This window comes from Mus caroli, unplaced genomic scaffold (assembly GCF_978045245.1).
Source record: "Mus caroli unplaced genomic scaffold, Mus_caroli_1 scaffold_7, whole genome shotgun sequence".
In the NCBI taxonomy this organism is placed as follows: domain Eukaryota; kingdom Metazoa; phylum Chordata; class Mammalia; order Rodentia; family Muridae; genus Mus; species Mus caroli.
In genome coordinates this window covers 114242446-114270391 of record NW_028227262.1, presented here as the reverse complement: position 1 = coordinate 114270391, position 27946 = coordinate 114242446, and the positions used below count along the sequence as shown (strand labels likewise).

At 47.0% G+C, this 27946-nt stretch overlaps 1 protein-coding gene and 1 pseudogene across 1 annotated transcript; both read right to left on the bottom strand.

Moving 5' to 3' along the window:
• Positions 1-187: 187 nt before the first annotated feature.
• Positions 188-12772, bottom strand: Fam180a (family with sequence similarity 180 member A). Its single transcript, XM_021164067.3, has 3 exons — positions 12503-12772; positions 2734-2834; positions 188-1342 (listed from the first exon to the last, which is right to left on the bottom strand). Exons 1-3 carry the CDS (start codon positions 12576-12578, stop codon positions 998-1000), a joined length of 522 nt encoding a protein of 173 aa, XP_021019726.1. The 5' UTR covers positions 12579-12772; the 3' UTR covers positions 188-997.
• Positions 12773-27243: 14471 nt separating this feature from the next.
• LOC110295573 (membrane magnesium transporter 2 pseudogene) lies at positions 27244-27611 on the bottom strand (annotated as a pseudogene).
• Positions 27612-27946: the final 335 nt, after the last annotated feature.

Genomic DNA, 27946 nt, shown 5'->3' with positions numbered 1-27946 from the left:
TTAGCAGACCCCATAGACACAAGACACCTCCTGTAGACCCTCAATGGCTTCAGTCATTTTACAAAGAAGGAACCTGGGAGTTGTCTGCCTCATTTATTAGAATGTCCTAAATAATTTAGATACCAAACAAGAACTGAAGATATTGCACACATACCATTTAAATATCAACCGGTATTTAATATAAATAATGAACAGATATCAAACTAACATTTTGAAAGCAAAAAAAAGAAAAATCAGCATTTGAAAGGTAAACAATCTGTCGTCTGAAAGCGAATTTTTTTTTAGGAGCACCCAAATCGCTGACAGTGCTATGGTATTTTAGGACAAACACGCATAGTGGTGTCACCTCTTTTATTAGGAAGGCACTATGCTTTAGCCTGGCTTCTACATTGAAATGACAGGGCATGGGTGGACTGCTAGCATTTCCACAGTTCCTTACTATTTCTCCTGTCTCAGAATAACTTCAGAAAAGATGAGTCAAGCCATGTAGGTCACCAAAATACTGATTCTTCTTCATGGCTTTGGGGCAAACCAAGTATATCCTTCTTGGCAAATAGCATATTAATTTGAATGCATCTCTGCCTTTTTTATATTTACCATAGAACCTGCCAGAAAATATTCATTCAACACAGATCCCTTAGAACCAAAGGAGTCTGCCCACCATCCTCCTGCCATGCTCAGACTCCATCCTCAGTCCCTACTCTTGGGTATGTGTGTAAGTATATCTCAGAATTCTGCTCATTACCAGGTAGACCAGTTGGCCTCTGGAGGCATCTTGAAAGTCCAGTCTAGCCTTTTCTCAGGTAACATTATATCATAGGTCGGATATGTCTGTCTGGAAGCAACAAGGGACAAAAAAATATTGGGGTGACTCATTTATCTTTGCTATTCTGTGTGGGAAGTACATACTTTTCTCTGCAAGTGCAGTAGAGGATGAAAATTCTAGAAGACTGTGTGTGCCTGTCCCTGCTTCAAAGTCCTAGCATGAGCCATTCTCTCAGGATGACACAGCAGGGCTCGAGGACTGCATCAAGTCATGCCTCAGGGCCTGGAATAGGCTGATGAGGGACTGAGCCCAGATGTCCTTCTGATGCCCTTCAGATAAGGCTGTCCGATAAGCTGTGTAAGCCAGGGTTAATGCTATCCTCTCAAAGTCTTCTTTCTTGAGGATTCCAGGGTGGTTTGCCAGGTTGGCACTCAGCCTTCGGATATCTGGGATACGCTTGGGGATTATGTTATTGCAGATTGAGTGGAAACTCAAGGCCTTCCGCAGGGAAGCTAGCTCCTCGTCCTTGATGGAGATCTCCAGGTCTGGGCTGATCTCAATTTCAGCTAGCAAGAGCTGTGGAGAAAAATGAGATTTAAAAAACAAAACAAAACATGAAACCAGGTATTGTTAAGGACAGAGAGTGTGTGTGTGTGTGGGGGGGGTCACTATCCGCATGTGGGGAGGCATGCATAGGAAGAACTTAGAATCCAAGAGACCTGAGCCCCAACTCTCATCTTTCTTCTTAACTTCCCCAGGCCTCACTTTTCTTCTCTGTAAAACGATCAGCTACAGTATCTACTCCCTGAGGTATCATGAGAAGCATACAGGACAAATATGGGCAGATGTGATGTAGTTTCTGGTATCAGCCAGCATGCTACCACGCCACCATGTAGGTAAGTGACCTTATCTTCTCTTTGTCCCTCTTACCCACTGAAGATCTTCTGAAGTATAAACTGACCACCACAGATAAAATTATAACCAGAAGTGGGAATTTAAAGAATGCAGAGTGTTGTGCTGGGTGTGGGTGTGGGACAGGACGAAGAGATGCTGGGTCTCGCTGGTTTGCAAGAACAGAGGCTGTATCCATCATCTTCATTCCTGCCCGGGGCCAGTGCCAGGAGGAGCCCAGTAAATACCCAAAGAATGGAAAGACTGAAAATCCCAAGCCTCCCCCCTTTTCTGTTCTCTGCCTTCCACAGCACTGCTTTGTGTCTTTCTGAACAATTGGTTTGTGGCTCCCATTTTCAAGGCTTGGCAGAGACTGTGCTCTGGCAGGTTGCTGCCCAGGGAAGTGTTTGGAAACTCCTCTCTGGCTTCACTTTGTCACCGTCATCAAAGCTAGAAGGGAATTTTTGGGATCACACTGAAATTCCACAACAGAGATTTGGCCTCAGAGACTCTTGGCTAACGGACTGAAGTTCAGATGTTGATGGTAAAGCTCCTAGCCTTTACCTTATGACCTCAAGAAACTCACCCCATGATTGAGAGGAATGGGGTCTCAGGGAAGCAGGAATAAGTGGAAGAAGAAAGCATGTGGGCTAGTTTAGGCTTCTAGAAACTTGGGTAAGTACAGCAGGTAAAACCCAGAGACACAACTGTGCCCGGTCCCGGTGTGGCTTTGCCTGGACATTACAGATGAGTGACGCCTTAAGCTTTCACTTGGGACTGTTCACTCTGTGCCTGGGAGTGAGAGACACCTACAGGACAAGCCTCACCTCTCCTTATGCCTGGACTGAACTCTGAATACTGTCATTTCTGTCAGGACACATGAAAAAATGTGAGGCGGCCCCAGGAATCTTACGTTGGTGTAAGCCAGAGTCTATCACCTCCAGGGATAGGTGAGGGCATTCCTTGCTATAGCAAAGACCGTCCAAGTTCATGGACCCAGGCAGACCACTTCTCAGAAAAAGAGAGATGATCCGTGTCTTTGGGTGACTTGGGTTGATGGCTTCCCCTCTACTTACCTCATACAGCAGTTCCACCTCCTCCAGGGAGGTCTGCAGGACTGGATTCAATGGCAGTGACAAGGACCTCTTTGGCCGATGGGCAGCTGGGAACAGTGCGGCTGGAAGAGACAAGAGACTGACTTGTGGGGCTGTCATGCATGGCTGGCCACTTCTCTCTACTTAACCTTGAGGGCAACCCTCTCGAGTATATCTTGGAAGTGGGTGGACTTGGGGTGAGGGGAGGTAGCAGACTCTCTTCTTGAGTCTCAGAAAGCTCCCAGGCACGTCAGACTAGTAGTTCATCAGGAGCATCCAAGGAACTGGAACAAATGTATCTGCCTGGGCTATGTTTGTGCTAGGAAATTTAGGTTAAGACAAAGCAGATGAGGCAAAATAGAAAAAGAGCAAGCAAAACAGAGTTTCCTAACCCTACAAGGGAGACCCTAAAACTATTGCCCAACACATGGCACATCCGAATGCTTACAACCAGTCAGCGTATAGTTGCTGCACTACAGCCTTATCATCAGCGATTGCGACTTTAGCTAACCCAGCTTCTGGAGTAGAGACTCCAAGGATCTCCAGACAGATGACAGAGGAAAGGAAGCAGACTGTGAAAGAACCAAACACAGGGCTCTAGGGGACCATGTGGTTGACAGCTCAGAGCTTCCCTCAAGGGCCAGCTGATTTAATAATGCATTTACTGCACAGTCAAGGACACTTGGAAGCCAGAAGGAGACGGGTGGTCTCCTGGTGGGATGAAGGATCAGATGTACTAGGCACTGATGGAGGAGTGCAGGAGAAAACAGGATCTTGTTGAGCACAGGATGATTGTGAGAAACCCCAGGTTTTCAGGAACAGATCAAACAGCCCCTGCCGCTTGCTCAGCCCCTTTATGTATCAGACACCAGTCACCAATGGTTGAAAACTTGTGGGTAGAGAAGGACCATGACCTTTAGAGAACCAGAGAAGGAAATGTAATAACCCAACGACTATAAGTGTGGCCCTCTGACATTGTGCACCTATAATTTCTGTAGCCATGGGTGCTTATGCTCTGTGCATTAAGTTATGTTCCTGTACAAAGTGGCTGGATGCAGCTTTGCTTGAGAAACGGCCCTTGCAGTAGCTTGTCTGTGGCCCCCTGGGCTGCGATGGATGTGGTTTTGTGCTTCTATGTGCCTGTTTGCATCTGGAAACATCAGGAGGGTGTACTGATACATGTGCTCTGTCTTCTTTGTAGGAAATGAAACATGGGTACCTGGCATAGGACAAGGAGTGAGCTATTTCTGTGTGTTTGTGTGTGTGCAAGGGTTTACACATGTGTGTGTTTGTGCACTTGCTTGTGGGAGCACAAGGGGGAGACTAGAGGTTGACATTGCATGTCTTCCTTAGTCACTTCTTCACCTTAATGTTTTGAGACAGTCTCTCACTGGACCTGAAGCTCCTTGCTTTAGCTAGATTGACTGGTCAGGGAGCCCAGGGATCCTGCTGTCCCTTGCTGCTGCCCTGGGGTTACAGGTTCATGCCTGACTTCTCAGGGGTGCTGAGAATTTGAAGTCAGGTCCTCATGCTGTACAACAAGCACCTTGCCCTCTGACCTTCTCCCTCCTCTCTTTTTTCTGAGCCTCTCATTTATTCCTGCCCTGAAAGGATGGAGGAGAGTGATTTAAGCTAGGATTTCAGAGCAACTTCATGCCCACAGTTCAGTTCTCCTCCTAGAACATCCTTGTTTTCTTCATCTAGTTTTTGAGAATTTTACAGGAGCACGGTATTTACATTAGCACTGCTTTCTTTCCTCCTTCCAGCTCCTCCCATGTTCCTCCCCATTCCTGGTCTGTAATTCTAATTCTTTTATTATGAGTCATATATATATTACATATATAATAGATATATTTTATATATACATACATACACATATACACACATATACATATATATGATGTATGTGTGTACATATGTATATGTATATATGATATGTGTGTATATGTATATGTGTATATATCTGTACATACATAGATTTATAAACACAGCCTGCTGAGTTCATTAGTGTTGTTCATATGTGTTTTGGGTTGAGCTCCTGGAATCAGCTAACATCCCGGGGATGACGGGAAGATCTCATCCTTGGGAAAAGATTGATTCTCCCTTCCTTGGCAACCATCAATTGCCCGTAGCTCTTCTTCTATGTGTGGAGCCTTGTGAGAATCCCAGTCCATGCTGGCATGGCAGTTGTGTTGCCATTGTTAAGGTCTTCCTTGGGCAACTGTTTTGCTGAGGTTTCCTGGGTGCAGTTTCCCTGTCACGTGTAGAAGACTCTCTCACACCAGACATCCTATCCTGGCTCTTAGAGTCTTTCTGTCCTCTCTTTTGAGATGCTCCCTTGAGTCTTAAGTGAAAGGGTTGTATATATATATATATGTGTGTGTGTGTGTGTGTGTGTGTGTGTGTGGCAGAACCCCATAGTTGGTTGTTCTCTGCAGTTTGGGCCAGGAACCCCATAGTTGGTTGTTCTCTGCAGTTTGACCAGTTGCATAATGGTTTCTAACTGCTACAAAGAGAAGCATCTATATGTGGGGCGAGAGCAGCATCTGCATGTGTTATGTAGTTAGAATGCAGTTAGATATGATACTGGCTTAGTGAAGGGTCAGTAGTAGGTTTTTCTCTAGACTCCGTGGCCTCACTATTTACAAGTAGTAGGCCAGGTTTGCAGTACGGTGCATGGATTCCTCCCTTCCGAGTGGGTCTTAAGTCTAATTAGATGGTTGTTGGTTATGACCAAGACCAAAGTGCCACTACTGCATCCCTAGGGACAGCTTGCCATTCCAGCCTTTGTTATTGCCCATAAGGCAGAGCTGTAGGTGGGTAGGACTCTCGATCGGTTTTCTGCCTTGGATGCTTGCCTAGTCCTCAGGAAGGAAGTGTCTAGGTCTGTTCTACATTTAGTCTATCATGCCCTTGTCCATAATGATGAAGACTGAATCCTACTAACAAGGCCTGAGGCTAAAACAAATATTGGCTGGGTCTTCGCTAAACATATATAAAATTTGAAACTAGGTTTGCTCCCACATCGCTGGGTGATAGCCCTGTTTCCCCAGGAATCCTCTCCTGTTCTCCCCTCAGCATGCATCCACCTCTGAGGCTTTCTTGTCCATTCTGCACACTTAGTCTCTTGCTGTCTTCCCCTCCTGGAAAGCGCTCTTGGGATGGCCAGCTCCCGGGATAGGAAGTGAGTTTTCCTCTTTTCCCATCAGCTCTGTGTACTGTAAGGCTCAGAAGGCAGGCTCAATAGGACTGACTTAAAAAGAGCAACTAGATGTTAAATAAACCAGCAACCCCGACTTAAGGATGCTACTGTGAGCCATCTGTGAACTGTGAGACAGCATAAGCTTGGCAAGGAGAGGGTTCTGGACCACTATCAGGCTTAGCATTCTCTTTACACCAGAGGATGGGGAGACCAGAGAATGCTAGAGAGTGGCCCCACATCCTCAGGACCACTGGGTTTCAGACAAGAAGATTGTTAGAGGCTTTGTTCAGAGTCACAGCTTTGTGTAAACCTGGCCTGCCTGCTTGCTTGCTTGCTTGCTTGCTTGCTTTTCTCCCTAGAGTTTTCTCCCTGAATGTGGATTCAGCCCAGTCACTAAGCTTCCTCTCATGAGAGTCACTTCATGTGTCTGTCTTGGAAATACCCAGGACTCACCGGTCTCCTTGCTTAAATGTCTGCAGTACAGGGTGGCCTTGAGAATGAGGACAGAGATTGTCCCCTCCTTCATGGGCCAATGAGTATCTATGACACCTTGGGCTGATCAGCACAGAACGAACCATTCATCTGCTAAGATCATACCAGGTGGATCAAGTTATTTTAGAAACTGGATCTAGCAAGCCCTGTCCAGGCCTCCAGTTAAGAGGACACCATTGGACCGCAAACAGAAGCTACTAAAGTGTGGCACTCATGTACTAACAACTAGTCACTCCAGAGCATCCTGCCAGCAGGATGTGTCTTTTCATGAGTCCACAGAGAGGTAAGTCTCCACTTCCCACTTTAGAGATGAAGACACTTGGTGGTAAAGGACCTTGGTCCAGATCTCCCAGTTTGCTAGAGATAGGATTGAGAGTATGGCTCCCAGCCAGTGGGCCCTGGAGTCCAACCTCTCAGACAGGGGTGGACAATGGTCTTCTTGGTTGTTCTGCATTTCTGGATAACTTCAAGAGATATGTATTTGCTATAAAATGGTGTCCTTAAATAAATCACACACATATGGATGTCAGAGGACAATTTACAGTTCTCTCCTTCCCAATGTGGGTGCTAGGGACTGAACTCAGTCATGAGGCTTTGGTGGCAAGCACCTTTACCCATGGGACCGGCTCTTGACTCATGCCACCTATGCAGGCCTGCACACCTGCATGTGTTTGGAGGACATGTCACCACGTTAAGTAGCTGTATTTTACCCTGTCACATCCACCCTTAGCTGCTGCCCAGCGGGCCCCTGTCACCTCCCATGCTCCTGCTCTCTCAGCTAACATCTTACCACTTCCAGCTCCTCCCTCATGCCAGTCACCTGCTTCTCGCACACACCCTCCATCTCCTATTCTGCCGTGTTCTTGTGGATCGCATTCTCCACATGCACACGAAGCCTCTGTGAAGACACAGACCAGGTAATTCAGCCTGCTCTCTCCTCCACCGTTCATTTTCTTCTCTCTACTGGATCTTATAAGGCTCGTGTGTGCCCTTTCTTCTCCCTGGCCTTTGCTAAGCTCTGAGATGGCACTGTTAGTCTTGCCCGCTCACCCTTCTCCCAGCCACACTCACTGTTGGACTGAATTTCAGCTTGTAGGTTCCTAAGCACACTTTGCATTTTCCACCCAGAGACTCCTCTGGGGGATCTGTAATAGCTATTTCCCCTTACTTTCGGTTTGAGCCCAACATCTGTCTCCTACTCACAGCCTTCTCTCCCACCTACTGTATACAGTCCCAGCCACGCCCTCTCTCTCACACACATTCTCCCACATAGTCACACGTGTACACACACACACACACACACACACCTGCATCATCCCCAACAATCCTTATCTCCCCCAGCGGCTCAGCTGCCATCTTTGCCTTTCTCTTTCTTTAACATCCCATATCCAACTATTACATTTTGGTGATGGTCCTTTCCAAATCTATCAGGAACTTGCCTACATCTTATCACACATCCCAACAGCCTCCCGGTCTTCTAACCCTGACCATTGCCCCAATGGTGCCTCTAGCTCCACCCCTGGCTCATCTTTATTCTGTTCTTAGCAAAGTACCTGAAGTAAGTCTGTGGAAGCAGGGGCCTGGAGATGTCACTGCACCCAGAACCTTCTTTGGTTCTATTTGTTCCCAAGGACAAACCAACCAACCAACCAACCAACCAACCAACCAACACCCACAAAGCTTCACATGGTACCAGATGCTCCCAGATCACAGTTCTCATCAGCTCTGCATGCATCTCCCATTTCCCTGGTTCATATGCCTCTGGCTATAGACAACTTCACTGTTTTTAAACATATCTGGCAGACTTTTCTCTCAGGGCATGTCTGTTTCTTCTCCCTGAAATAACTGCTCCCAAGCTCCATAGAGATTACAAGACTCCCTCTCTTACCTCTCAGGTCTCTTGTGATTTTTTTTTTTCTTCGAGTAGAAACTTCTGTGACTACCATATTTAGGATGATAAGCCTTTTACACTCTAGCCTCTGACCTTACTATGTTGCCAACCAGCAACTTACACATTGCCTTTCTCCATGTATTTGTCTCTTGTCCCCTTCACCAGAATGTCAGCTCTGTGTGGGAGTGGGACCTGCCTGTGTTGCTCATCGCTGTATTCCTGGTACCTAGTGTGCCCATTACTGTTTGTTGACTGGATAAATGATACTATAGAGTCACACTAGCTACTCTGCCGCTGGGCTTGGTTCTTTTCAGGGCACTCTCTTTGCAAGAGAGTGAGTCTATCATCACTTAAAGCTCCAGGCCTGGTCCCAGTGCAGCAGACTTTGGTCTGCTCCATTCTCTTATCTCTCAGGAGTCCTTGCTCCAGCTAAGAAGGAGCCACTTGTAGTCATTTATCTCCGTCAAGGCAGTTGCTATCTCCCCATGTTTTATCCCATGCAGACTTTGTGACCTGGAGTGCAGCCAGAAGGCTCCCAGAGAGGAAGCCGAGTCACGATGGAGTCTGACCTCTGACTTCTCATGATCCTGGTTCGAAACTGCCCTTTGTCTTCCTGCTCCCATGCCTCTGTGTGGAGCCCTCCAGTGGAGCCCACTCAGCCATGTAGAGCGCTTGCACCAGAGAACTTGCTGGAAAGGAAACTGGTTGAGAGCATATCCAGCCAAAGCACAGAGCCACTGTGAATGAATCCCTGAAGCAACTCTGGGTGTGGAAGGGAAATGTTCCTGTTTATGAAAGATCTTCTGCCAGATTCTGATGTCCGTCATTCTTTGGCTCCTGGGCCAGCCTTTTGGAAAATTGGTGCTGTTTGGAGACGAGCACAGTACCAGCCTTCTCTGTGCCTGGTTCCAGGGAGACAGTGTGGTAGAGGAGCGATCTTGACTAGAAAGCTCCACGACAGGGGGATGGAACAACGGCAAGGAGGGGAACAGGGTAGTGGGGCTGATCTCAGATGGTCATGGGGTCAGATCTACTGAGCCCTCTACCAGGGTGGTTCAGAGTTTCTCCCTTCTTCTCCCACCCTCTACTCCCCTCACCCTCAAATAGTTATCTGCATGGCGTGCTAGGCAACACTGCAGAGACCAACATCGACTCTTTCCGGCCATTGCCCTTACTTGACCGAGCATTGGGGAGCTAGGACAAATACAACTCTAAGACACACACTAACCCTTGGGCTGTCTTCTTTACTGAACTGCTTCATAAATGAATACTTTAGTGAGGGGTGGGGTGGGATGATGGCTGAGCAGGGAAGGTGCCTGCCACCCAGTCTGACTACAAGCTGTCCTCTGATCTCCACAAGTGTGCAGTGTTACACATGTGTCCATACACATGCACATGGTCACACGTAGAAATAAATAAATGTAAGAAACTAGAGATACTTTATGTCCTTAACAACAGCATGGTTATGAATATTGGTTATTCTGTATGTGTTTTTTTACCTTTATAAAGTCAGACAAGCCCTCTCCCCTCAGGTATTGTCCTGACAAGCGGTGGGGCATGCCAGGACATGGGCTGTGTGTGTAGGTCAGTGTCCTCAGGTTGGCCCTGTTAACCACAGAAACCACAGGTGAGTCACTGAGACTTCATCATGCTGGTGGGGCTGGACTGGGCAGCCCTGGATCTGGCCGTGGAATCTCCACCCTGGGAGGCAGGGGAGGGGGGAATCCTAGAGAGCACTTCCTAGGGGGAGACTGGGAGAAGGGGCAGAAGAAGGCTGCCTGGCAGTGGGCAGACTCCTTTTGGGTTTCTTTCTATATAGAGCAGTGTGTATGGGGGAGGGGTGTGGTAGGGGGTAAGGATGGAAGAATACAGTCTCCTAAGAAAAGCATCCCCTAAACTCCTTTTAGGGAATTTATTGAAAGCAGGGTGACAGTTCAGAGTTGGAGTAAGGATAAGGTGAAAGGGACAACACCTGTGGAAAGTTATTTTAGTGTGTGTGTGTGTTTGCACATGCGTGCACGCACACACACAGGAAGGTACCATGTGACGGCCTCGAGAGCACTACCCTCAGGAAAACGGTCCATTTTCTTTGGACAGTATGTCTCATTGGCCTGGAGCTCACCAGCTGGGTTAGGCTGGTGGCAGCGAGCTGTGGGATGCTATGCTCAGTCTCCATAGCGATAGGATTACAGACACAGGCTGCCATACCCAGGTGTTTTTTTTTTTTTTTTTTTTTTTTTTTTTTTTTAACATGGAATCTGGGGCAACTCAGGCCCTCATGCTTGCACCAGAAGCACTTTATCAACCGAGCTGATCTGAAGGTGACAAAAATTGTGTCCTCTTTTAATTAGAAAAAAAATGTTTAAGATAAAGGAAAATAAAAGCCAACTGCGTGGAAGAATGTTGAAGAAACTTGGATGGACACCACATTACTTGTTGCTTCTAAATACAGTCTCTGACCATACATCTAGCCCTTCGTACTTTGTCCCATAATGGCCTTTGGGTCATTTGTATTGGCCTTGATTCTTTAGAGCCCGTGTCCCTGCTGGAAAAACCTTCTCCCAAGAGCCTCAGATGTTGCTACCAAGCATGTGGAGAGACTCAGCTTTTCATTAAGGAATAATGCTTACATATTCTTTAGAGTGGTAAGTAGCCACTAAGGGTTATGTACATCATTTTCATAGTGTATTTTTGAATATCATCCTCAAATCAGCCCTTTGAGGGCATGTCTTGTGATTGCTAGGATGCTACTTGCTAACAACATCCAGAGAAGCTAGGAACCTGCCAGAGATCATGCAGGTGGCTTGTTAGAGAAAGAACTGAAATCTCCGAGTCTTTGTGGGGTGTTTACGAGCCTTCTTGAATGCCCAGTCCCCTCTTGGCTTCCTGACAGCTGGAGCCTTAAGAAGAGAAGATGCTGTGTTGTCTCCTTTGGCAAATTAAGTTGTGCTCCTAGTGCGACAAACGTAAGTGACAGAATCCAATTCTAAGACCTCTCTGCTTTCCACCCCAAAGTGCTGCCCTTAAAGACTATGCACAATGGCAGGTAGGCATGTGTGTGTGTGTGAATGTGTGTGAAATGTCTGCATTGTGTGTTGTTTGCACCTCAGCAACACTTATGTCCCAGCCAGTCCCTAAGATCAGGCTTAAGCACAAGGAAGATTAATAAGGGCTTCGAGCCCCTCTCTTCCATTGCAAGTGCGTCTCCTCTGCCACTCAGGCCTCTCTTTCCCTCTCTGACATAGTCCCTGAGAAGGAGGGGCTCATTCATGTCCCCATGCCAATCCTCATGCCCTTAGGGGTCTCTATAAAGAGCGGCTGGATTGACTTGAGGGAACGCTGGATTTCTAGGTCTTTCTGGGGACGTGAACTCATCTGAATGTAGGCAGCGGGAAGATTTCTCCTCAGACTGGCGTGGAGTGGACAGCACCCCCCAGCTCTTCATTTCCTGATAGTAATAAGCTAGCTGGCCTGATATGTCCCCAGTGCCTGCCAAGTGCAGCCAGACCAGAGTAAAGATGCCACCCTTGTTCTCAGAAGTGGCATCTGAGGGAGAAGATGTCAGCATGAGAGTAAAGCTTTTGCACACACCGGCTTCTTTCCAAAGAGGCTTGATGGGAATGACAAGGGCCAAGCACACTGGGTGGATGCCCTAAATGTTCTTTTTTTCCCCCTCTCACTCACCACCACACAGCTCTACCTGGCTGCCAAAATGCACACCCATAGCATCCTGGAGACCTCATTCTTAGCCAGTGTGGCTAAGAGCTCTCTGCATTAGTCCCAATGGCCACCATTCCATCACACAGGCAGCTGAGTTTGATACCTTCTCTCAGGGGGTCTGTCCCAGCAGCAGCAGGCAGGGATCTGCAGAGAACCCGTACCCATCCTCTGAAACACTCAAGAGTTCTTTCTGGCTCACCAGCAGGAGCAGCCCGATGGCTTCTCAACCTCCATCGGGCTCCCAAATCGGCTGCTTCGATGCTCTTCCACCGGTATTTCCTATCACCTTTTACCAAGAGGGACCATAGAGCACTGGCAAAGTTGGCGTATGAAGCAGGCACAGGGCTTTTAATTCCTTCCTCCCTCTAACTCTACTCCACTGCCACAGTTCTATTCAAGAAAGATGAATGAGCACCAGAGAAACACAAGAATTAAAAACAACTCACCCCTGCTCCACCTGCAGGACGCAGTGGCCTGGGTGCTGGAGAATACCAGCAGAATCGTCAGCGCCTTCCAGGACATCTTCCGGGAGGGAGACAAACTGACCGTCTATTCCTGCGGGACCCCAGGGGCTGCAGGTGGACCCCTTCTCTTCTCAGCGAGAGGACAGAGTTCTTACTGCCCTTTCTTGTCTATAAGGAAAGCAAGGGCCTCTCCCTGGCTCCACAGGATGGAGGCGGATGCAGCCTCTTGGGTGGGACAGAAGTTGGTACCTCTCTTAACCTAACTCTCTCTGGGATTAGGGGACCAGGCTTCCACACAGAGGCTCTGTTTTTGAGCACATCTGGAGTGACTCACGGGGCATGTGATCTCTTTGGCAGTGGGCTGGATAAATATAATTTCTGTACTTGAGTTCCATGTGTTGGATGCGCCCACTGGAATTTTTCTTTAACAAACAGACCCGCGGAACTTGTTAGAGAGCCCGGCGAGAAGTTGGCTGTTTTCCCTGTCCACACATACTACTTCAGAGCCAGGACTGTGGGCTGGAGGAAGAGCTGGGAGGTTGCCTGGCAGACGGTGGGGCTGGCGGAGCTCAGAGTTGCCTGTAGGACAGCACAGTCATTGTCGTACTAGGGTGGGGCGTTCCTGCTATCCTTCCCTGGAGCTAGACTTGTGGGTCTTGGGGTCTGGCGCCTTTCCTAGCTTCTGGGTAGGTGGGGCATTGGTAGGTTGTGAGGAGCAGAGTGGGCAGGTGGCCTTGGAGAATAGGTATTGCCTTTGGGAACCTTGTGAGTCTATGCAGGAGGCTGGGATGCAAGAGGAAGAGGTCTAATTAGCATATTCTTCTTGAGGGTCAAGAGCATGACACTGGCTTCTTGCACAGTTCTGGCTAAGATCTGATGGCAGAAGACACCTCAGTGGGAATGTTTGCAGGGAAGAGATTTCATGGTGATCTAGGAAGCCTTGGGGGGTCAGGTTTTCTCCGTTTGCAAAAACCTTTCAAGGTAACTAGCCAAGGTCCCCAAAGAACTACATTAACCCCTTCCAAGGACAATGTCCCAATGAGCTAGTTACTTTGCACCAAGCCCCGCTCTCTATCGAGAGGGTTCTATATCCTTTTTAACCCTACTATACTGGGGACCAAGCAGCTTGCAACCTGACTCTTGGGGCCACTGAACCTCTCTGTACTGTGCCCAGATCAGCCACCAAATCCTTTTATGTCTCGCAGAATGGCAGTATTTTCCCATCATCATTTAAAAAGTACTGGGAGACGGCTCAGTTGTTAAAGAGCTTGCTGGGTGAGTTTGATCCCCAGTACTCAGGAAATTATCAGCACAGCAGCATCTGTTTGTAACCTCAGTGCTGGGGAGGCAGAGACAGGAGGATCCCCCGGGCCTGCCGACCGGATGCTCTACATGAATTGGTTAAATTTCAGGTTTGTAAGGTGGAGCAGGATTAAGGAAGACACCTGGCATCAATCTTACATGCATGCACATGTAATGCTCACTCGCTCCCCAGACATGTACAGGCATACACACATAAAAGCACTGTTGTAGACATGCTATGTCTCTAATTATGTGCCCCCTTCCCTTACCTCTAGAGGAGAATATGAAAGCTTGGAGAACTTTGAAGAATCTCTTACTGTTATGGCTTTCTAGCCTGTGGAGACAGCAGCCAGGATAAGTGGACTACCAGAGTGGACACCATGTGGTCCCTTATACTTCCACTGGAGCTCCCTGCTAATCAGAGAAAGCCACTGATGTCACTAATATAGATAATGGCCCTCGGGTGTTTAGCATGTTTCAGGTTCGGTGCTAGACTCATCGCCTGTGTTAACTGGTCAAAGTTTACAATGAGGAGGTCAGTATGGAGCAGTGCTCCCTGCAGACATATGGGTCACAGATGTGGTTACAAATTCTAGAAACCCCCTTAAAATCAAAGAAACAGGTGTAGTTACATCTCATTATACTTAATTTACCATATCCAAAATATCATTTCTACAATCAGTACAGTGTTAACAAGGCATATTACACACACACACACACACACTCACACACCATACAAAAGTCTTTGATGTCTTAAATGTGTCTCATATCACATATTTCACTTTCTTCCTTTGGGAGTTGTTGTATTTAGTGGTTGATAAAAGTCCTAAGAGGCAGGGTTGAAAGATAAATTCCATTACTGACTATTTTCACGGCTCATGCGTAGTTCTTGCCACCCCTCTTCACCCCTGAATATTCTGGGTCTGAGAAACCACACACATGATGCACACAAATCGAAGCTTCTAACCCTCACTATAAGTAGGAAGTGGCCCCATTGTGTTACTACTTGTTTAGAAAATTAAAATTAAAGTTTAAGAGTAAAGGCCTCCAGACTCAGATCACCACAAAACTTTTGTACACATATAAACATCTTATAGACAATGTACAAGCGAGGACCACGGCTACTCCTCATTCAAAGGAGACCACATTTCCCACACAGTGCAGGTGGCTCAAAGAGCAATCTGCTTGCTAATTGAGTTCTACCTGCCTGTGCTGCTGTCTTCAGACACGTCGCTGTTTCAGATATCAGTTTCATGAACCTTTTGGTTCCAAATAATAAACACTTTATTATTTTTCTTTGTTGAATTAGAAACTCAAGCCAAACCCTCTTGTAAGTTCAACACCTCCCAAAGGATGATGGCGAGACTTTAAGGGAAGCCTGCCTGCAGTAGAGCAGAAACCAGGCTGTGTGCAGTCTGGGGCATGTGATTGTATCCTCGATGTCAATCAACCCAGATGAAGGCCTCTGTAGTGTGGGGTGGCCAGTGACCACCGGATCAGGCAGTGCAGGGCTGGAAGCCAGGCAAAGCTCAGGGGCAGGCTGCCTGCTCTTGTCAGTCTGACAGCTACTAGCTGTGAAGTCTTAGCGTGGTTCCTCCATCCACCTTTGCCTCCACTTCCCTCTCTGCAGAATGAGGAACCAGGTAGTTTCCTTTTTGAAGAATGCCATTAGGAAGGGATGAATTAATATGTGTAAGAGCTGAGACCAATACCTGCTACAGTCTCTGTATTCAGCGCATAGACACTATAGACACATGAAGAAACAGGCTCAGAGGGGTCAAAAAAAATCTACCGAAGGTCACTCTGTTAGGAGACCCGGGGTTTCAGCCTGAGCCTATGAGATTATGCATGCAAAATGACTCCTCTAATCTGCCTCACAGCCTTCTGTTTCTAGAACCCTTAAATAGAGGGTTGGTTAATCAGTTCTCAGGGACTGGGGAGAAAAACCTAGTTTGCCTGCCAATTTCTCTGGTGAACATACCCCCACTAAGGCTGATCTGAAGCTACTAAGTGGTTTAGAAAGCAGCTTTCAAGTTTGTGAAATTCTAACAATGGGCTCTTGGGCATCCTGTATGGTATGAGCTGACCCAGCACACGATTGCATCTTATGAAGTTAGTTCTCCTGGCTCTGATACTAGCCGGCTTCTGGTGTCATGCTTGCTCATAGAACTTATTTTATAAATCTACAAGGATTGTCTAAAGGACCTTGAGAGAATAGGGCTTCCTTGGATGTTTGCTGATTGGCTCTAAAGCTGGGCAAACTCAGGTTTTGCTATTTTCCTGCTGTTACTCTTCAGACTCTCTCCTTTCAACTTCCTGTTTATACCTCTTGCCTCCTGATATCCTGACCCAAATGGCAGCCAAAAGGCAAGCGGGTTTGGTGACATGGTCCACAGAAGTCAGACATGCCCAAGGGAATAGACCCATTCAGTCTGTAGGTAAAGTGTTGAATGAATGAGCAGATGAATGTAGAAAGAAGCCACAGGCTTTGAACAGTGGGAATGCCTGTGTCAGCTTCCAGCCTTCTCTTCTGGCTTGGTACCCAGAGTCGCATCTACTGAATCCTCCCTCCCTGTCTACACAGCCAGCACCTTTGGTCTGGATTCTATTTTAAATCCATAAGTGAGGTAATTTGGCTTAACAACAGAAGCACAGATGAAGTCACAGAGTGCTGGCCTCCAAGGCAGAAGACGCATCCACTCATCCCGCTAGGACTGCCATCATCAGTGACTCAGTAATACGTGTAGTCTTGTGTCAGGCCAGGCCAGGCCAGGCCAGAATGTCCTCCTGCAATGTCCATGTGTGCAGAGTATTCTCTGCCAGGCGCAAGAATCCTTTGGGCAATTCAGCTTCCATGTCTCTGTGAGGCTGGAAGCTCTGCTTGCCAGAGCAGCGTGTCAGTGGAGAAAGGGTTAGGCCAGCTAATGGCTGCACTGACTGAACATGATGGACCGGATCTCTGCCAACTTTGTGGGGTTCACACAGTGCACCTTGGGATCTGTTCCTTATACTCCAAACTGTAGAGAAGAACTGAAGAGAACTCTTGCTTCCATAAAAAAATGTGCAAGCTATGGTTCCTTAAAGAACTGTGACTTAGAAAGCAGAAAATATAGCTGAGAAAGCAAATGAAAGTCCCTGTGTAGTCATGGCTCAGCTTAGGAGATGGGCAGCTATGAAATGTGAGCAAATGTGAAACTGTCATTGTGTTCATTCACTGAGGTGCTGGGGGTGCTTGTTGTAGTAATTAGCCTACCCTGATTGATAGATTCTGTGTGTGTGTGTGTGTGTGTGTGTGTGTGTGTCTGTCCATCCATCCGTCTTAGATCCTTAGAGGTTAGAGAAGTGGAAGGTGGGGGTTGGTATGGTACCAGAAGGAATATTCTAGGATGGGATGTTGCCTGGAGAGGGTATCTTATTTGCTCACTGGTTATATTACATAGAAGGAGAAGACGTGGAGCCTTATGGAGGGAGTGGTTAGTGTCTTCCTTATCTTCTCCCCTAGATTCTGGCCTTGAAGGGATTTGAAGGATGGGCATGCACATTTGCTCTGGCTTAGTAAGTAGATGGTCAGCCATGTTCAGGCCCAGTGGGTAGCAGCCTGGGAACAGAAGGGAGCCCAGGGAGGAGTTGGACTCTCCTGCTCCCAGCAGGCTTGGGAGAGGGTGAGTTATGTAAGGAATTTCCTGCTTTGAATCACGAAGCCAATAACCACAGCTCAGCAGGTTCGTCTCCTGGCCGCTGTCCGTGATTTTCCAAAAACACCTCTGAAAGCATTCACATTTGTCCTTAACGGCCCTGGAGCAGTTTGTTAGCGAATCTGATTTGGGGGTAAGAAACTTACAATGGATTTATTTTTATCCACAATCAAAATGGAAGGGATCTTCCTTTTCTCCCTCCTGAATTTGGAGACTCTGGGGAGGAATTTTTCCAGTAAGAACAAGAGGTGGGCGGAGGGTGGGAGAGGTCAGAAAAACACTTGAGACCCCTAGCAGGTATGGGCTGATGTGGGATGGCACTGTCTGGCTGTTTACACAATGTTGTGGCTTTCATGTGCTGAGGATGAGCCCAGCCTAGGGAAAGGACAGTTCCAGACCAGGACTAGCTAGCTCTGCCTGCTGTTGGTCTGGGAGCCCTGAGTTCAGGGGCTTCCATCAGCTCCTTAGCATCCCAGGGAACCATTTCCTCCCAGACCTTAGTAAAGCCAGGTGGGTGGCATGCCGCCTTGACTCCACACAAGGCATTAGAGGAAACAGAGGTGCACTGGATGAACTGTGGTCCCCGGAAGACATGTGTGGGGTAATGTTTAGGGGGAAAATAGTTTCTAAAGCAGAATACAGGGACCTGAGTGCCTTGAGCAAAAGCTCTTTAGCAGCCTCCTCGACACCTCTTTGTTCTCTATTCTTTTCTCCTGAGCCCACAAAAGAGAGATCAGTAGAGAGCAGGGACTAGCTTCCACAGGAGGAGTGGAGGAGGAGAAAGATCAAGGGTGAGCCCAGAGGGATTGGGGCGGAACTGGTGCCTCCAGCATCCTGTACAAGGAGTTTTGATTGCAGTCTGCCGACCTCACCTTAGGAGGTATATTAGGTATTTTTTCCCCAGCTCTGACCAAATACCCAACAAGAAGCAACTTAAAGAAGGAAGGTCTTGGCTTGGTTTGGTTTATTATGGCCAGGAAGGCATGGTGGCAGGAGGTGTGGCTGGTCACAGGCACTGACAGTCAAGAAGCAGAGAGGTGAATATTGGCCTTATTAGTTGTTTTCCTTTTTAGATTTATTTATTTATATGTGTGAGTGTTTTCCTGCACTCACGCACACACACAGCACATGCCACGTTAGTGCCTGGTATCCAGGAAGGCCATCAGATCCTTTGCAACTGGAGTTGCAGATGGTTGTGAGCCAGCCTGTGGGTGCTGGGAACCAGACCTGAGCTGTCTGTAAGAACATCAGGTGGCATTCAACCGCTGAGCCATCTCTCTAGACACCCCTTTGTTTTTATTCAGTTAGGAACCCTAGTCCATGGAATGGTTCAACTCACAGTTAGGATGAACCTTCCGATTTCAATGAATCTAATCTAGATCATCCCCTACAGACAGGCCCAGGGGCTTTACTCCTCAGTAATTCTAGATCCTGCTAAACCAACAATGAATATGGATCACAGATCACTCCTGTAAGCAATTGGTGGGTGCCGGTCTAAGATGCTTGGTCCTACAAGTGTAGTAATTCTGATTTCGGGCTGTTCAGTGCTTATGGCTTAGCAGATCCTCATAGGTTAAATGTGCGCTATCATTCAAATGATTGCTTGCTTTTCTTTGCACGCCCAAGGATGCCTCCTCTGGGATGGACTGAGATGCTATGCCGCACTTAGGTTCAGCCTGTAGCAGCAGGATTAGACAAACATACAAATCAGGATAAGAGCAAGGTAGGATGCAGTGCAGGACCCAGAAAGTGCGCCTGATGGAGGAGCTTTGGAGGAAGACCAGGTCCTTGGCTCCACTGTGGGCTTTGTTCTTCCTACGCCCCTAGGAGAAGCTGATGCTGATTTTCATGGAGGCAAGAGAGTAAGTTACCTAACCCAGTTTCTGGTACTACCACAGAATACCTGAAGCTGGGTAACTTACAATGAGAAGAAAAATATTTTGGTTCGGGGGGTTTAAGGGCATCTACTTGGTTTGATAAGAGCCCCACTGTGAGCTGGTAGTGGTGCACACCTTTAATCTTTACTTGGGAGGCAGAGGCAGGGGGGTCCTTATGAGTTCGAGGCCAGCCTGGTTTATAGAGTGGGTTCCAGGACATCAAGGCTACACAGAGAAATCCTATCTTGAAAACAAAACAAAATAAAACAAAACAAAACAACAACAACAAAAAACAGAGCTTCACTGGGGTTCTGGGAGAAATGGAAAGGCAAGGAGACACTCATGCAAGAGACGGAGGAGATGGAGAGAGCGGGAGAAAGAGAGGGGCTCTCAGGCCTTGCTTTATAACAACCTTCTCTTGGTAACCAACTGAGTCTTGAGAGATTGAGAGCCCATTTCCAGGAGAAAAAGTGTTAATTCCCCTGGGATCCTTGTCCTCTCCCAGAGGCTCCTGTGTCTCAATGCCATTCTCGGCCTGCCTCTGCGCTAGAGTGAAGTCAGAAGGGGTTTGGATGGGAAAACTATATTTAAACCAAAGCAGAAAGGTGTTTTTTTTTTTTTAAGCTGCTGCTGGTCGGGGGAAGATGGTCATTTCAACCCTCCCTCCCCCGTTAAGAAATAAATGTCATCTGAAGAGGTAAGAGATTGGTGTGTTTCTTATACTTGGGTGAAATCCCTGGTCTTGAGTTTTCAGGTGCAGAGGTCACATCCCGGTTTAGAGATAACCACCCTCTGGGCTGACTACAGATAAAGGCCTCTGGTGTGCCGGCCAAGCAGGCTCAGACCAGCAGCCACCGGGCAGAAAGAGTGAGATTAGAGGGTTAGGTCTGAAAAGGTCATCTGGAGCGCTAACACTTCCTCCTGACTCAGTGCTTTGGAGACCTTTGGAGAGGGCTTGATTGGCTTTTGTTTGGAGAGGAATCAATACATGCTAAGTTAACATCACCACCAGCAGAGCCCTCACCCAACTCTTTAGACTCAATAGCCACAAAAGCCAAAACCTGAAAACAACCTGAATAGCCTCCATAAAGGGATGGATGAATGTAAGAGTGTGCATTCATACAACATTGTCCCACACTAGAAGGAGCAAAACATTACCACAACATGTGCTGTAGCACACACAGGAAGTATATGAGACAAAAGAGTATGATTTTAACCATGCAAGGAGTAGATAGAACTAAGCTCTCATGATGGAAAGAAAAAGATATTTATCAAAAGGGTTGACTCTGAGTAAAACAGGGTGAGGGGGTTTTCGGGGGTTGCCAAGGATTTGTAGTCAATATGCAGGCATATGTACATGCACATAGAAGTCACTGAGCTGTACACTTAAGATCTGTTGCACAGATACTGACAGATCAGCACTTAAGATCGCTTGCTCAATTTCCAGCATCTATACTGGGCAATGCATAGCTTTAAGTCCAGCTCCTGGGCACAAGTACAGCACCCTCTTCTGGCCTTCTGCAGACACTGCAGTCATGTGCACATAAACACACATAGAGACATAACACATACATTTAATTAAAAATTAAGTCTTAAGAGAGATTTCCATATACTCCTAGTTACAAATCAAACACATCCAAACAGCCAATCCAAGCTATGTGTCCAGCTGACTTGAGAATATTTATTGTCTATGCTTCCGTGGAGCAGATCTGACATTAATGGAGCCTCCTAGTCTAGCAGCTGAAGTAACTTGGGCAATGTTACTGAATGAGTCTGGAATTTAGTGTTTTTTTTTTCTCTCAGTTAAAAAGGAATAAAGATTGCTTATTTTTCATCGCTTTCAGACTGCTACCTCAAATGGCTCCGGGTGGCAGTGGAGAGGACACAAAGGTGTTCCAGTTGCAGACCTGTATACTCTTCTGCTAGGACAGTGAGTCTAGTGACATTGTAACCAGGGTGTCTGCCAAAGCCAGCCCTGTCCTTGCTGCTTCCCCACTCTCTGGTGACAGCTAGCTCTGCTTGAGTACTGAGGCAGCCTTATATTCTGGAGCCTCTGGACTCCCTCCTTCAACCCTTGGTTCCTCTGTGTCTCAAGCCTGATCTTGTCTTCCAGTCCTGACAGGCTCTTTCTGTTTGGTGGATAAGCTTAAAAAACACCACAGGAGAGAGGGAACAGCAAAGAGTTTCTGGGTGTCTATTCACACAGCCTTACAGTCTGAAATATGTGGCTAAGAATCCAGTCTACCCTGACCTTAAGGAGACAGATAACAAGAGGTCCCCTTTAAGGCTGCCCACAGACACCTACTGACCTACCTCTTCATAGCCCACTGCCCCACACCCTGGGCTGGCTCTTCCTGCCCTATTGCTGTCTCAGACCCCCCAAAGTGAGTAAAGTGTCGTTTGTGGTTGGATCTAGTCACTGAAACAGCATCTGAGGAAATTTCCACCCTGCTTCATTCACTCTAACCTTTTCTTCAGACCCAGGGTGGTGGTGGTCAGGTTAAATGGCTCTTGGGTATTGATGGGGAAGCTTAAGTTGTGATAGGACAGTCCTGAGCTAGGATGGTTGGGCCTTCCCCTTGATTTATGCTTGATAGCAGCACAGGAAGCCAGGTTATCTCCCTGACCTGAAGCTGAGCAGAGTCACTGGCCTCAGCAGCTTCTTCTTGCTGGGAGCAGAGGTCAGTGGAAACACAAACACAGGCCCAATAAGCCATAGACTCTCAGGCTGGAAGGGATGTAGAGCGTAGGAATCTGAACTCCATTCTACAAACGAAGAAGTTAAAGCTATGAAGATAAACTGGCCGAGGGGCAAAAGCCAGGCAGTGATGGAGGTGGGAGAAGATCAGAAATGATTGACAGAACTCAGAGCATTAAGCTGACCAGAACAAACTGACCATATCACCGCACATCCCATGAGGCCGGAGGTTCTCAGCTGGCACTGCTAACATTTTGGGTTGGATAATCCCTCACCATGGGGGGCTGTCGTAGGCACCGAGCAGGGCCGGGGGTTAGGTGTGTCCCTGGCCTCTAGATACCAGTAAGAGCCCTCACCCAGTCCATGGCAAAGATGATTCTAGACATGACAAATGTCTTCGGGGACCAAAGCCAGTCCTGGTTGAGATAAGATGTTCTTTTAGCTCAACGTTTCAAGATGCCCAGTGACTTTCTCATTGTTTGTCAGCCGGGCTGTAATTCCTTGAGTTTGGAAAGATGGCTGCTTATTGAGCTTTTTGTTTCTCATCTCACATAGTATTAGTCATGTGAGAAATGCAATGAATGACTTTAAACAAATGCATGAATGAGTGAATGAATGGATGGACACATACTGAGCCTCTGGAGAATAACCTTTCGTTGACTGGCTTCATATAATTTATTATATAAAAACAAATTATGTAAAAATACATATTTCTGGCTTTGTATAATATATCCTATTAAGCATCAGGCTGGCATCCTCTGGCAGAAGGCAGTGGGAGAATGACCTTGTCTCTGAAGACGGTTGGGGTCCTGACACTTTCTCTGCCTTACCAGCTACTATCGTAGTCACACAGGAGGCCTCGGCTGGGCTCCCCTCTACACACCGCAGGCTTAATTATGAGACTTCTTTTCAGTTCTGTGAAACAACAGGCTACGATAATACACAGAGGAGAGTCTTCTCACTGTGGAATACAAGCAACATTGAAACATTGAAACCTTCAAGAACAAAGCACCAAGGACAGTTATAAGAAACCCTGAGAGCCATGGGAGACTGTTTGCCATAGACTCTTAAAGTTTCAGCACTGGAAAAAGTCACACGTAAAATAAAAAAGGAAACATCTTTACCACAAAATCTGACTGTGCCTTGCTTAATCCCAGACATTTTTTTTTAATTTTAGCACTGTTGACCATGGCTAAATGACAATCCTTTTTCTGTCTTCTAAATGGTAAATATGGGAGAGGTTAGAGTCCTCTTTCAGGACTGAAAACAACAAGTGATTTCTCAAAGCTATTCTCTACTGTGGCATGTTCACACCTGCATACACACCAGTACACACAAGTATTAATAATAACTATAACAACAACAAATATCATATTATATAATAACATGTAATAGTATATTGTTACTTTATAATAATTATTAATTATTGTTATCAAGACATCAAAAATGAATTCTACCAAGCACTAACATGCAGCAAGGGACCACATAAAGCCCTCCTGTCTGGTCCTCCTTGTGTTAGAAGCTTGCTTTTTTTTTTGGTTTTTCGAGACAGGGTTTCTCTGTATAGCCCTGGCTGTCCTGGAACTCACTTTGTAGACCAGGCTGGCCTCGAACTCAGAAATCCGCCTGCCTCTGCCTCCCGAGTGCTGGGATTAAAGACGTGCGCCACCACGCCCAGCAGAAGCTTGCTTCTTAGTCTTCAGTTGAAGTGTCACTTTCAGGGATAAAACCTGTTGCTTACTCTGCTGGCTAGTTTTATGTCAACATGAAAAAAGCTATACTCATCTGAGAAGAGGGAACCTCCACTGGAAAAAAAAAATGCCTCCCTAAGATCAAGTTATAGGCAAGCCTGTAGGGCATTTTCCTAATTAGTGATTGATGGGTCAGGGCCCAGTCCATTGTGAGTGGAGCCATCCTGGGGCTGGTAGTCCTGGGTTCTAAAGCAGACTGAGCAAGCCATGAGGAGCAAGCCAGTAAGTGGCATCCCCCCATGGCCTCTGGATCAGCTCCTGACACCAGGTTCCTGCCCTGTTTCCGTTCCTATCTTGACTTCCTCCAATGATGAACAGTGGCGTGGAAGCATAGGCCAAATAAACTCTCCCCTCCCTAAGTTGCTTTGGTCATGGTGTTTCATCACAGCAATGGTCATTAATCGTGACTAAGACACTTTTGATTGGCTTCTTTGAGAGAAAAGAGAGGCAGGGTGTTTGGGGTGGAAGTCTGACGAGGATGTTGTCCTACTAGGACCAGTCTTCTGGTTGGGGAGAGGTGAGCTGTCGGAGGTGTGAAGTCTTTTAGGTACCATGAGGAAGTGGTATATGTGCCTGGTAACTCTAAAGGAGAGAAACTGGGGCAGGAGCCTGTGAGAACGAGCAGGAAGGACTTCAGGCCCTTAGCCCTAACACTCCTGTGAGTGTCTGCAAGCAGAGGACTTGAGAGCAAGAGGCTTTAGGAATCATGGAGCCCAGAGAGGTAGGTGTTTCCCACCTCCTTCCCGGGATGCAACGAAAGCTTTTCTCTCAGGCTCCCATGGCGGAAATGACCTTGTTCATTCTGAGAACACTAAACACATTTATTTGTTTTTCATTTGTTCAGGACAAACAGGTTGGAGCAGTTCATGTGATTCCAGGTAACGGTTATCTCTGCTACTTAATGCTTAACTCAACAACACACTCTGCCTGCACCTTTCTGGTTGCAAACCCTTCCCCCAAATTCTCTTTCAGACCCAAGGAATTCTGCAGTGCTTCACAGCAGTGTCACAGCCAGGGTTAGACAGAGAGGAGAGGTTGGATGTGGTGATGAGCCACCATATTTAGCCCGTGAGAATATAGGACACGCCAATCTGAGTTTGAGATGAGTGGCGGATCATTTAAAAAAAATATCTAACTATGTGATAGTTAAGATACACTCCCAACAAGTCATTTAGGACTCATTTGGAATTCAAGCTGAACTGAAAGTTCTGTGTTTTGTCTGGCAGTTCTCAGGATTCTCAGCAGCAAAGAAGTCTCCAAGCTTGATGCTAGTGACTCTGAGGGTGTGGTGTTCCTCTCCTTCCAAGTGAACGATGTCTTCTCTCTTCTGCTTGGGGTCTCCAGGAGACAGAGATGCTAATGTCTTTGGGGAGGAAGGAGAGAGAGGCTTTCCCAGGTCACCGTGGCTGTAGCTAAATTCCCTGCCCTGTTTCCTTTTGTGTTGTTCTAGAGAGAGGAACTACTTCAAGGATTGAGGACAGAAGGGAAGTGGACAGATAAAGCCAGCTCACACTGCAGCTTGTGTCCTGGGGAGATAATAGCCCTGAACCTGCTAAAATAAATGGCCTGCTTTGTTCTTGAATAATAATCAGTTGGCGGCTTTGTTCTGTCTTCCCAGCAGCTGGAGGAGGAGATTTTGATTTCAGAGGAAAAATAATTGACCCCAGGCTGACCATGTGGGTCAGAGGAGAAGGGAAATTTACCACCACTGGCAACCTGAGGTAGCCATAGGACATTCTTTGTGCAAAGTGCCTCTCTGTCACCTGCTGTATTTCCAAGGCTCTGACCTCAAGTCTTACAGATAATGACCTTCTCCTCAAAACAGCAAATATCCCTAAACAAAGTAATATTTATCATGTCTTTTGGTCTCCTGGTCTCAAATATTGGAAAGGAGCTATGAATGTTACTCAAGTTATTTGTAGATGGCAGTGGCATGTCACTATGGTACAAAGTTGCATATTCCTGCAATAATGCTTCCGTAGGGTGCTTCAGAGAGCACTCTGAGAGCATGCATTCAGTCTTTCTCAAGCCAGTACCCGAGTCACATCCCCTGAACGTCTTCTCTGGAGATGCATGCTGGGTAAGGTGGTGTTCCTCGGTGGTTTGTCTGTTTTGCTAACCAAAGGTATTTGGGGGCAATTCCGTCTGTACTGAACACATGCAAGCATCTTATCATTATCCCCTAGACAATGCAGTAAGCAGCTCTTTACACAGAATTCACATGGTATTAGGCGTTACACGGTATCTAGAGATGACTGGAAGTATATAGGAGGGTGGGCAGAGGTTCTGTGGAAACATTATGTCATTTTCTAAAGACTATTTGAGCATCCGAGGATTTTGTTCCTGTGCATGGCAATAGAGGCAATCCCCTGTAGACACCAGGGAACAGTTTTATGTAAACACATTTCCCTCCTTGATTTTTGTCTTCTGACAAACCTTAATACATTCGTAAATGGCAGAACCTCATATAGAACCGCAGCAAAAAGAGAAGTGGGCATACAATCAGCCCACAGCAAGCAGCACGTGGAACTGGCCACAGGGGTAGCTAGGTTGGCACGGGCAAGGCTCTGTCCACCTCTTATGCGCACTGTTCTGGGAATGCTGGCCTTTCTCTTCTTCACAGTTAGGCCTCTTCACCCAGCATGGAAAAATCATTACCATCTCTGAGCTTATAGCTCACAGCGGCCACCAGATCATCAGTCTGAGAGCCCGGGAGGAACCCGTGGTGAGAGTCAGAATGAAGAATCAAATCAGACATTGTGAAAACCTTCAAGTCATTCAAGACTGAGCAGAGCTCAGGAGAGCCCACATACAAGTTTAGTCTCAAAGGCTCAGAATGCATGAAGAACTCATGATTGGATTTAGGGGACAGAGCCAGAGAAAGATCGATGTCTCAGTTCAAACATGCAAGAGCACGTCTTCCTTACTGAGCCCTTTTTGTTCCATTCCATGCCTGGATGGCCAGGGTGAGGTCTACCTGCAGTATCTGCTTTACTTGGGCTGAGATTCAAATGTTTGCCTCACCCAAAAACAAATCTACAGTTAATCAGCTTTCTACAGCTGTGACAGGGTACCTGGCATAAATATCTTTTGTTTTTGGTTTTTATTTTGTTTATTTTATTTTTTTATTTTTTTTGGTTTTTCTGTGTAGCCCTGGCTGTCCTGGAACTCACTTTGTAGACCAGGCTGGCCTCGAACTCAGAAATCCACCTGCCTCTGCCTCCCACGCCCGGCGGTTTTTATTTTTAAATTATAGTTTTAAAAAAATATCGGTCTAAAACATCGGTAAAAAATACTGATGTGCAGGAAGTGTTTTACATCCCAAACCCCAGTACTTGATTCTGCTTCTGTCCTGTTACTTAATTTGTGTAAAAGCTGAATGGTGCAGCGATCTGAGCTTTCAGAACTTCAACCATACGTCAGAAGACGGCGTTGAAGAAGATGGAGTTGTATCCGAAATCTGGAACAGTCCAAAGCCAGAGAACGGTGAAACACATAAGAAGATGGGCGATTCCTTAAGGAGTCAAATGTCATATCCTTTAGTTCCGAAGTGACATCTCTGTCTCTAAAGTGCCCTGCAGTATGAACCATGCCATAACAGGTAAGTGCATAGGCCGAAAGTGTCTGGAGAACTCTATCTGTCCGCAGCAGCTCATATTTCTTTTCTGTCAGTCGTGCATGAGAACGATGCTGAGCAGCAGAGAAGGCAGCATGGGTGAGGGAGAAGAGACCGGCGCTCACCAGCACCTTCCACAGCCAAGCCACCATGGTTCCAAAGGAGTGGCAGCCAGCCCCAGAGCTAGCCTTCCACAATGGGACAAATATGCTAAGAAAAGGAAAGACTTGTCTTGGCTTACAGTCTCATTTGGGCTCGTTGCCCTGGGCCTGTAGCAGCGCAGTACATCACAGTGGGAGCACTTAGCAGAACAAGGGTGTTCAGCTCATGGCCACCGCACGCGCAGTCACGATAGCACCCGGAACTCGGTTGGACTCGCCGTCCTTTGCCTGGGCGGGCCCCAAAAGGCGCAGCACGGTGTTCAGCAGGGGGCGCTGCACCAGGGACAAAGCAGGGCGGGGGCAGCCGGCCACCCCTATCCCAGACA

Bases quoted from the DNA above. Each gene is read 5' to 3' on its own strand.
- Fam180a (XM_021164067.3), bottom strand. From the start codon at position 12,578: ATGTCCTGGAAGGCGCTGACGATTCTGCTGGTATTCTCCAGCACCCAG. The intron at 2,835-12,502 runs GTGAGTTGTTTT...TGTCTCTTCCAG, and splicing joins GTCCTGCAGGTGGAGCAGGG to CCGCACTGTTCCCAGCTGCC. The intron at 1,343-2,733 runs GTAAGTAGAGGG...TTTTCTCCACAG, and splicing joins AGGTGGAACTGCTGTATGAG to CTCTTGCTAGCTGAAATTGA.